This window comes from Protomyctophum bolini (assembly GCF_963924005.1).
Source record: "Protomyctophum bolini genome assembly, chromosome: 6".
NCBI lineage: Eukaryota > Metazoa > Chordata > Actinopteri > Myctophiformes > Myctophidae > Protomyctophum > Protomyctophum bolini.
In genome coordinates, this window is record NC_137867.1 from 16,549,463 (window position 1) to 16,561,146 (window position 11,684).

The 11,684-nt window shown below is 43.5% G+C and overlaps 1 protein-coding gene across 3 annotated transcripts in view; it reads left to right on the forward strand.

Annotated features, from left to right (window-relative positions):
- Nucleotides 1-10,782, forward strand: part of commd10 (COMM domain containing 10) — a 62,126-nt gene extending 51,344 nt beyond the window's left edge. For all 3 annotated transcript variants that reach the window (XM_080765006.1, XM_080765008.1, XM_080765007.1), the window contains exons 6-7: nucleotides 7,928-7,987; nucleotides 9,601-10,782. In XM_080765006.1, coding sequence (XP_080621132.1) covers nucleotides 7,928-7,987; nucleotides 9,601-9,639 — 99 coding nt within the window. In that variant the 3' untranslated portion in view covers nucleotides 9,640-10,782. The remainder of the gene's footprint in view (nucleotides 1-7,927; nucleotides 7,988-9,600) is intronic.
- The last annotated feature ends 902 nt before the right edge of the window (nucleotides 10,783-11,684 follow it).

Sequence of the window (11,684 nt, forward strand, 5' to 3'; positions counted from 1 at the left end):
CAGCCCTCATCTGTGGGTCTGTGGCCCAGACTTTCCAGAGCATGTAGACATATGCCCCGCTCCTCTCTTAATTGGCTCTCTGTATTCATGTGGGGATGCAGAGAGAGGGGGAGAGAGAGAGAGACTGCAGGCAGCCCTTCTCTTAAAATGCCGATCCACAGCCAAGGAAATGGATGGATGGTTTGCTGATGGGCTGTTTATAACGCGGGGGTGTCACTGGATGCAAAGAGACCCTGAGCCATTGCAATACTGGAACAGGGGCAGAGACCCTGCCAGAGAGAGAGAGAGAACCTCGTGGGTTGGTGGGGGGCTGGGGGACAATAGAAAGAGAGACAGAAGGGGTGAAACGGGGAGCAAAATGGAGGGAGCTGAGAGGACAAGAACGAGACAGGCAGATGGGATCATCGTGCCAAGAGAGGAGACATGGAGACACCTCCCCTCCATTCTGTTTCAACCTGCAGGCAGAACCTCTGAAACAAACAGCAGACTGTGTGAGAGAGGTCACAGAAGGTACACGTGCGTGTTACTCACAAGCCCCTCCTGTCAGGCTTCAAACCTGCGTCCTCCCAGCTTCTATCTCTAGTCTACAGTCTACACACAGCAATACAAAAGCCCCGCTTTGTTTACTGCTTTTGCCTGCCTAGTTTTTCTTTTGATTGTTGTCGAAGTTCTCATGGTCTCCCCTGGTGTACACTCATAAATACCATGCCTCTATTTTCATTCTATTTATGTATTTTTTATTTTCATTTGCTCCCTGCCGTTTGTTTATTGGACATTTTAGAATTAGAAGGCATCCAAAACACGGAACAAAATGACAGGATGTTAGAAATGTTAGAATGATGGAATGTTCTAGGTCGCCTGCCTCTCAGGTGATTTGCCAATCAATGGAGATCAGAGTGGCTCAGTGACGTATTGGGCCCAGCTGCGTAGATCCGCAGGTGGCCCCTTAGCAGAGGGGAAGAGTTTCCAAGATACCATTCCATGGATGCTGTGATTCTGATGGCAGCCTGGAAACATGCTGGGAACTTTGTTTTAATCTCTATTCTTTATAGCTCTCCCCTCCTCTCCTTCTGTTATTATCTTTTCTCTAGCTCGCCTCTCCTCATATGCATATGCTTATTTCCATTACAAATATGGGTAGGTGATTGGCAGGATCCAGTGTTTGAGTGTGACAGCTCTTGTTCATTGTAGTCGCCGGGCCCTCGGTGAGCGGCTGATGTTTAATGGCCACAGGGCACTGCGGTGGCGATGGGGCCCAGTTCTCTGTGGCTCCTTTTAGTGTTGACATCACTGCACAATGTATGGATAACATTAAGTGTGTGTGTGTGTGTGTGTGTGTGTGTGTGTGTGTGTGTGTGTGTGTGTGTGTGTGAGAGAGAGATGGGGGGGGGTAACTTACCAATTAACCTATCACTTTAATATTATTAAATTCATGACAAATACAATTACCAGTGGGAGGAGCAGAGTAGTAAAGGAACCCTTGTAGCTGACAGAATGTGTAAACAATAATAGAAAGAATATATATCAGCACAACCTGGAACTAAAATCAGACTAAACAACCGCTGAGGATAGAGACACCAGCACGGAAATACAGCAGTCCTAGTGCTGAAAATTGGGATTGGTGATTAATTAACGTGTGTGTGTGTGCGCGTGCGGATGTGTGTGTGTGTGTGTGTGTGTGTGTGTGAGAGAGAGAGAAATAATTCTTTGGCAAACAGCTTCCTAGCTCACTACCTCTCGAACATAATGTCGCTCTCATGGACTCGTGGCATGGTATACTGTAGATATGGTAGATATAGACTACTCCGGGTGATCACGGGGTCAAAATTGACATTGTTGGTATAAAATACTCGACGACGCATGCACGAAGGGATGTATTCAGTGCTTAAAGCACCGCCTCTGGCGGTCATTCGGGACTCATAGAACCGTAGTTACATACGTAACTTTCGATTTAAAATATGGGCTGTCATCCACATTCCTGCTGATTGATTGACAAATGAGCAAACAACCTCCTGTCAAGAGTGCCTCTTGATACATCAGCAGAATGTAGCATAGATGGATGGAAGGCAGCTGCAAGGTTGGCATATATATGGAATGTCTGAAATGTAGGCAGGTACATGTAAGAAGATAGCAGACAGACGTGCCCCGAGCTAGACCGGAAGGCAGATGAACATAATGCCAAAGGGAGAAAGGATAAGTTAAGATAGATAAGATAGATAGATAAGATAGATTAAACAACATACAGTTAGCCAGAAAGTTGGTATTTGATTAAAATGTCTATACAGTCAGACAAGAGGAGGTGTGTGTGTGTGTGTGTGTGTGTGTGTGTGTGTGTGTGTGTGTGTGTGTGTGTGTGTGTGTGTGTGTGTGTGTGTGTGTGTGTGTGTGTGTGTGTGTGTGTGTGTGTGTGTGTGTGTGTGTGTGTGTGTGTGTGTGTGTGTGTGTGTGTGTGTGTGTGTGTGTGTGTGTGTGTGTGTGTGTGTGTGTGTGTGCACTCTGCAAGAGTGGATAGGAAAGATGTATGGGTAGTTGGGGAGGGTGACAAACCACAGCTGCTCAGCCTCTTAAGCTCATCTCCTTTTTCTCAAGTTTTTGTCAAGAGGCAATCTCAAAGAACACTTCCAATTGGATAGCCAAACTGTCCAATAACTCAGCCTAACAGAAGACATGTTATTTATAATGTTCTTTTTTCTATTTTTGCAGAGCACTCATTTCTGAAAACATTATTAGATATTTTTTAAAGTACTTCTGTGAAAAGGTACCACCAAGGACCAAGCTGTATCTCGTCTTGTCTTTAAGGGCTTTTAAACAGGATCTGCAATGTACTAAGGGCTTAGGATTTCTATAAGACTGTACTGGAGTCCTACTATGGTATACTATGCTTGACTATAATAATATATCTAATTTATATTGCACTTATCCAAACAAAGTTACAAAGTGATTTACATAAACAAACGGCAATAGAATGTATAGTATTTTTTATAATACTCAAATATTTAGTACAATATAAAATTATTACTAGAATGCATTGTAGCGGTTGTATACTGTAATATTCTATATTATACTTTGCAGTTGCTAAACAGTATGAAGGATTGATTGGCACTAGTGAGACCCATATGGGCCTAATTTGTGGAACATTCCTGTTATGCATCTATTATGGACTTTGACATGTATATTTTGGATTTTGCCCTGTGGCGGAGTGCCTCAGAGAGGAATAATTGGTATTACTGATAGAAAGTGAACGGAGTACGGGAGGGTGAGGAAAGGGGAGATGGGATAAAGCAATAGAGAGACAACTATAATCCAGGAGTGCTTTTAGCGCCATATATACATTATAATGCACCTCGATCGGCCTCACATCACAGGCTCAAAACACTTGTGGATCGTCAGAATGCTGGAGTGGAGTCTACATCTCCAGAAGAACATTGTATAATGAGAGAGAGAGGGAGAGAGGTTACGGAGTAAGGGGGAGTGGATTAAGAGACAAGGCAAGCTACTTTGATTAGTGTTCCAAATCTGTGCTATAATGCTATCATACTGTTGGACGCGAACACAAATTATTGATGAGGAGTTCCTTTTTATGTCCACCCCCACCTCAGTCCATCCTGTTCCACTCAGGCGTGCTATCCATGCGTTGGGAATTCCAGTTACCTGATGGAACACAGCGGGGCCTGATATATTGACGTTAATGATGATGTTTAATTTACAGCAGCAGGCCTGGAGCTCCTGTGTTCAGTGACCTCTCGAGGGGCAAGAAGGAGGAATGCCTGTCGATGATGCCATCTTAAATAACTGTCATATAGTCTGTACCCATGCAGCGTTACTGTTAATGTATTGTATATACCTGTATGCAATGGTGGAAAAATAACTCATGGTTTACTTAAGTAAAAGTACCAATACTGCGATATAGAAATACTGTTACAAGTAACGGTCTGTAATTCAAAAATGACTTGAGTAATAGTCCAAAAGTATTGGCATCAAAATGTACTTAAAGTATCAAGAGCAGAAGTACTCATTGTGCAGAATGTCCCATTTTTTTCAAATAGCATATCAAATAGCAGATCTACAAGCTCACAATGCGTCGCATCGTGAGCTTGTAGATCGGCTATTTTCAAATATATATAGGACTGAAGTGGTTAATGTATGCTACAGGGTTTGATGGAGAGATGAGGGCCCAGGTAGGGCCGAGCCTGTTGAGAACTTTAGTCTTCGCCGGCTGCCGGGCGCGGCTGCACTAATAACTTTGGGGCTGGCCCGTCTAGACATCGAAGAGGAAGGATCAACATATGATCAACATAAGAGAGGCTGGTCTGCATTTCATGCGAGAGCTATAGACGCCATCGGTTCCATAGCCTTAATGCAGGGTATAATTAGCATCAGGGCTATGACCAGAGCTAAGTTAACTGAGACCTGTATTGGAAACTGGAAATACTCAAATATGGTACAAATTCCACAAAATTGTAGTTAAGTACAGTGCTTGAGTAAATATACTTAGTTACTTTCCTCCACTGCCTGTACTGTATGTGATACCTGACTTCATGTCTGAACAACCATACTGATACTAAAACTCTCACACACTGTATTCAGAACATAGATCAAAGAGGGAGTTGTGACTCGTGCGAGCTCTGAATGGTTCAGTGTCTGTCCTCTGAAGTAGAATGCCCCAAAGTCGTATGGCCCACCTTGTCAGTGGATCTGCAGGGGAGTTCTGCTGGAGATCCTCTCTCTGAACTCACTTTGTCAAATTAGATGCCGTCAACCTCCTGCCAAGAGATGTAACAGAATATTTAGGGCTGTGTTTCATACATTTTTGACGTCTAGAATTAGATTGGGCACAATCTTGTTTTGTGTATTGTCTCCCCCGTGTGAGCTTGGTCTCCCTCTAGTATTCATAACTATATATGACTGTATGATTATGTGCAGTGGTAGCGAGTATGTGAGCAAAATGCGAATCTGTGATTATCTTTGCGAGTTAAGCCTGTGTGTATCCCTTGAGGTAGGTGTGTGTGCGTGCGTGCGTGCGTGCGTGTGCACTGTTAGTTGTGATGATGGTGGTGATACAGCCTATCCCCATTAGTGTTAGCCTAGATCTGTCAGAGCCCTGTCTGGTTGCTTGGCAGGCCCTCAGAACTGCTACGGCTAATGCTGCCTGCCGGAGGAACAATGGGATGGACACACACACACACACACACACACACACACACACACACACACACACAATGCATATCCTCCCTAGCAGCATAGCTGTCTCTCATACATCGATACCGTGCGTACGCACCTCACCTCAGCGCCTGTAAAAACACATTGATCTGAACGTACTCGTATTGTACATCCGTACATTCATCATCATCATCATCATCATCATCATCATCACACAGTCAGTCGGCAGAGGTTTCTTTATTGTGGTTTCATCTTGATAACTAGGCTGATGTTATAGCTGTGACCCTATAGTAAACAGAGGAGCATTAACTATTTAGGATGACCCAAATAACCAGTCATGTAGGACTGCTCTCTACCCTCCTTGGTTTGTAAATAACCAGTCATGTAGGACTGCTCTCTACCCTCCTTGGTTTCTTGGAAGCAAATCATAAGCTGCATCTCCAACCCATGATGTCAGATTACAGATTTAGCATGGTACCCAGTTCCTTTATGGAATTGCATTTGTTTTGTATGTACTGGATTTCCTTCACTTTGACACATTTTTCATGCTGGATGATTACATAACAGCATTTATACTCAATTATACTGCTTATTGGGCTGTACAGTACTTGTGTCTCAAAATAACCACACAAAGTGGTGTTATTTTTGTGTGTATAACTTCTCATTTACACCAGGGAAGAATCGGAAAAGACGTAGGCCTGTCCTGTGCGTGACTTACACAGAAAATGTAGCATTTTTATTTCAAGGCCTTGCCCCACATTCTCCTCAAGTTCTGGAGCTGTAAGCAGGGGCATGGACGAGAGATAACATTCCCCCTCTCTGCTCTCCATTATGAATGATAACGTTGCTTCTAATTATTATCTCCGCCATTAATTTGCTGTGACACATGGCCTCGCGCCATACACCCACCCATCCAAGCAGCCAGCCTGCCAGTTGGCTTCCAGCTCTAAGCCCTGTGTAGTGCCCAAGCGCCAAACTGCCTCACAGTAAAGCAACTGTGGTGAGGGGAATATTGAGCTAGATTCTGACGCCCTGACAACTCAAATTTGTTATCATTTTATACAAATGATCTTCCTTTCGGCTTTACTTCCTTCCTTCACCCTTGGTTTGTTTTTCCTCTAGCTCTCCTTCTTTTTTTCCTTCTTTCCTTGGTTCGTACCCTTGCCCCCTCTGTCTCATGATGATTCATGGTGGTGCAGCTGGACCAGTAGCTTTGTTAATTTGTGCCATTCCAACATTCAGCATGATGGCACTGAGTGTACTTTGCTGCAAGGCTCATCCCTTCAGTCCGGGTTGTCCTGCCATTCAGCCCGCGTGCTGCCGATGGCGTGACAGCATTATGACGTTAATAGCGATACAGTGACGGCTGCCCTTCATGGTTTCTCAGTTTAATCTTCACCAACTTGAGTGATAAGAGAGAACAGTGAAAATGTAAGAGTGAATGTGTCATAAAAATGGAAAGTCTCAAACGGAGTTGATGTTTAAGGCATGACTCTGAAAGAGGTAGCCATCTACAGTATAAGAAGGTCTCTGTGTCTGTCAGGAGCTACAGTATAATCAAACAAACGGCCAGACCTATAAATGCCAGATTGCCAAATTCTTGTCCTGACTCCTCACTGTCACAAGGTTAATGTAATCTCACTAATTCCTTTCCACATACAATATATTTGAATACATTTAGAAATCCGGAACTTTTATTTTATACATGAAGCCACACTGTGTCACATATTATGCAAACAGGAGGTAGCCTATTATATATTTATATGCCCGTAAGCAAGTACTGCATGCAATTGACTTTACTGAGAGGTCTGCCGTGGTTCCTGTGATAAAATGGATCAAACCAAGTAAAAGTTAACCTTACAGAGAGTGGAAGGGTTTTCTTCTTTTTTTGTTCTTGTTATTTTTGAGGGGCGCTAGCCCCTCCTATATTCAGGTTTAATGTTTGATTTTAGTTCAAGGTTTGTTTTAAAAACGCCATTGACAATGAAGGGAAAATGTACGTCATATTGTTCCTCATTACGTCATATTGTCTCTTTATTGTTAACGACATTGGTTTGTGTTGGCACCGTTTGTTTGACCTTGAGGGCAAAAAGCCTTTTTTCTGCCTTTATTTGATAGTGCTGACAGGTAGTGTCGAAGTGTCCCTGAGCAAGACTGAACCCCTAATTGCTCCCGATGTGCAAGTCGGTGCTTTGCATGGTTTCCTCTGTCATCGGTGTATGAACGTGTGTATGAACAGGTGAATGTAATGCACAATCTCTGTGGCGCTATATAAATGCACCATTTACCATTTTACGAGCGACACCCAGCAAAGGTCATCGTGATTCGGAGTCGAACCCGCAAACACGCTGTCAGGTTGGATTAGCAGCCTAGGTGCCCGGAACCGCTAGGCCGGCCCGAGCCAGTGGAAGGGTTTTCTCACTGGGTTGTTGCCTGCTGCTGATGGATCCGTCTCAGTGACTGGTACTATAGTATACATTATGTGTCCGCTCTGACTGGACCCAAGAGCAGGAATCATTGGTGAAAGCACACCAGAAGCTGCCTGAATGGCGTGTTGTGGGATGAGGCTCACACTGTGCTCTCATCTCTGCTCGTCTCCTTTGCTCTATGCATGTCCATTTTGACCTCCTTGTTTGTTGTCTGTCTGTCTGTCTGTCTCTCTCTCTCTCTCTCTCTCTCTCTCTCTCTCTCTCTCTCTCTCTCTCTCTCTCTCTCTCCCCCTCTCTCCTGTACTACTTTAACCTTTTCCCCGTCTCTGTCACTACAGGCTCGGGAGAATGTCTTTGTTGAGTTCAGCCACCAGGAGCTGCTTGACTTCTACAACAAGGTATTGTGTGTGTGTGTGTGTGTGTGTGTGTGTGTGTGTGTGTGTGTGTGTGTGTGTGTGTGTGTGTGTGTGTGTGTGTGTGTGTGTGTGTGTGTGTGTCAGTCATCGTCCAGGCGTGCCATAGTTCAGGGGACATTATAATATGTATTTACATTATCTCCTCTGGGACACAGACGGGAGATACTGTCAAACTCATGGCACGATACCACTGCAGGAGACAGACAAAAAATTACGTGTTTGCAGAATGCTTAATAAACGTACGCAGTACTGATCAAATTTTATTACACTCAGGGGGTCCATAGAGTCGACCAGGGTTCCCCAATATACAATATATATATATTATTTTTTACTTTGTTGTGAGCTTATCTTACCATATTCTATCATATTCAAGAGCTTTTGGAGATAAATGAGACTCCAGTCACGTTACTGCAGGAGAGGGGTGTGGGGTGTGTGCACGCTTTATATCAAATATGAAACGGTTTATGTTACACGACTGATCCACCCAGGTGATGGCAATAATACTAATCACCGCAGTCTTACCGTGATTACATGAAAACTCCTGTCAGGCAGTTGTAAGTTGATTCAGGAAAGTCTGGATGGCAACCGAGGAAGGTCGGAGATGCTGGAGAGACAGGAAAGCCTGTCACACTGTGAACTCTGTGACACTATAACCAAATATTGCTGATCCACAAGCTCTGGCAGTGATTAACTACAAACCTTGGCCGTCTCCTTTCCATGGATCAACGCCTCTCAATGAGAGGCTCTCATCTACATTCAAATGTTCCACTGCCCTTCATATAGCGTAGTTAATGTTATGGTTATGATTTGAACTGTGATATTGAAGAGAAAATAATAATGTTAATTGGAACATGATGCTGTGATATTGCCGCACCAAGGCTAGCACAGACACACTTTTACAAGGGAGCTGTTGTGTAAATGGAGGAGACATTGTTGATTAATCGATTGTTTTAATGTTTCAACTTTGGCATCTGGATAAAAACCATAATGTTTCCAAGTTCCTTTTTTTTTTTACACTAACGCCTATCGTCCATGCTGGCAGAGATCTGTGTTATGACATAACTCCCCCAGTGAAAGAAGATGATGGGACAGAGGCTTTTACTCCAATAATGGTCTTTTATTAAAGTTTAAATAACAGAACTCAAAAAAATAATAATCTCTTCATCTCTGCAAACCACACAAAGACAATTATGCAGGCACTTTCCATTGTTGTAATTGCTCTCTCGTGCATGGTAAATCTTGATCATAGATGGCACTACTTCCCACCGTCCCCTGGCAATCGAGATTTATTGTGGCCACAATTCACAATATGAAAATAGGATTATCGAAGCATATTTGACCAGCATAAATAATGATACAAATAGAAATACATTTGTTTTTAGGACAGGTCTGAGGTCCCTGGGAGCCCTGGTACATGCGTGTTGGTGGGGAGGTTGAACTTGCATGTTTTATTGCATGACATTAGATGTCTCCAAAGGCTAATTTCTGCCTGACTGCTACTGTGACATCCCTTCCCGTGCGTGCATGCGTGCGTGTGTGCCGTGCGCGCACATCTTTTCTCTTAACACAATCTCAACCTCTGTGTTTTCTTCCAGCTCGAGATCGTGCAAGGGCAGTTGGATTCCCTCACTTGATGCCTGGTGCTCATTGTACACGTACACACACGCACACGCACGCACACACATGCACTCATGCACGCACGCATAACATGCTCTAATTGTGTTGCTGACAGCTATGCCAGCTGCTGAAAGAGTCCTGTGACACTATAAACATTCTTTGAGGAACCGATTTATAAAAGAAGCCATCTACATAATTAATTGCGAGGCAGCAACTTCATGGCAACATGAGCTCCTTTTGATGTGCCGTCTGTCTTCATAATGGGAACATCTCAACTGGAGGAATATGAGCATCATTTCAGCTTTTCTGATGGATCACAAAGCTTGAACTCCACATTCATATGACTGTGTCCAGTGCCAAAATATAGCTGATCTACAAGCTCACAATGCTGTTGCTTTGTGAGACATGACATAACGTGTGGGACACCATCACGTGACAGAGTATAATTAGCCATCATTGTCTGTGTCTTAAATTAGCCAGGATGCAGTGAGATTTTAATATAGACCGTGCTTACTACCTGTCCATTTGAAATGTAATTTACTCTTACGAAACTGTTCGTCTCTACCATAGAGCAGGTTTTCTCAATGTTTTTGGCTGGCGACCCCCGGACATGCTTTGGCCATGTATCGCGACCCACGCCCCGCCCCACCTCCCCACCCCCAATACAAACTGACTGCAAAAATAACCTAAATAATAAAGAAAACATATCATAAATGAATACTGAAACCAGATATTATCATTAAGAAAATGTATGCATGTACTATGTGTACTATATGTAAACTCTTCATTTCCATTTTCCAGCCATTCAATTGCAAATAAATAATAATTTGGGGACCCCCCAAAATAATTTGGCGACCCCTCCCCGAGGGGTTGCGACCCACTGGTTGAGAACCCCTGCCATAGAGGACAGAAGCACCTTGCATACTGGTGGCCCCAATGAAACTAAACTATACTAGAGCCTGAAATGTATTGGCTTCTCTGACAATTGTGAGACTTAACCGTTTGCCTACGCCCAAGGAAATGTCAATGAGGCCATAATGAAATGTCAATATGCCACTCAGGATGAAAATAAATCAGTCCACTCTGTAGCCCCGAGAACGAATTGAATGTCTGCGACTGCGAGATTTCAATAAAATGTCGAGGTGGAGGTGAAATCGGTCCATGTTGTTATGTTGTGAAGGCTCATTATTTCTCATCAGCGCCAACCTGGTCCACTGGTTCACCAGATGGGATTTCTTGGAGGCACAGAGCACCTCCAGTTTGCTTGTAGGAGTGTGTAGTGTATGTGTGCACGTGTGCATCCTTGTGCATGTCTCTCCTCCATCCATGTGTACTATACAGTATACAGTGTCTATTGCGCATCGGTACGGTATTTATACGTGCATGCTAGCTTTGTGTGTCTGTCTGTCGACAACTCTGCATGCTTTGTTGTGTGTGTGTGTGTGTGTGTGTGTGTGTGTGTGTGTGTGTGTTTTGTTTCTCTCAGTCTCTGTAGAGCAGAAAAGAAAGGTTAACAGATTCCCAGCTACCCTTCATTCTACCTGGTACTGTTGCTGAACCCAGCACCATTCAGTATGATCCCCTAACTGGATCTCCTCTCTGATTGTATCTACAGTATCAGTGCTATTGAAGCTGTAACATTATTATAGGATTTCAAGCTTCACTCAGTGTAGCTAATTATTTCCCAGCATTCCCTTGAAACCTGTGATTTATATTCCCTGGTAAGCATTCGCCTTGATATGGAGTTCAGCGGTTAGTAAGATTTGCTTAGCATTGTTGCCGGCTCTCCCAATAAACCTGTTACTGATGATGTTGTGGTTTAACCAATTAAATAAGGTTTCTGTGGGTCCATTAATATTCAGATTTGGTTTGGAGCTCTAGAAATGTTATATGGGGACCATATTTTGGTCACTATGAGTATGCTAAACCTGTTGTAACCTATACAGTATACATGTCTTGGTCGGTAGACTGGCAGCACTACACTTATGACGCAGATCAATCACAATGTTGCGTGAGTTTCACCTTTTATTTCTGCATCTATTTATTCTACTAGGCATTAGGG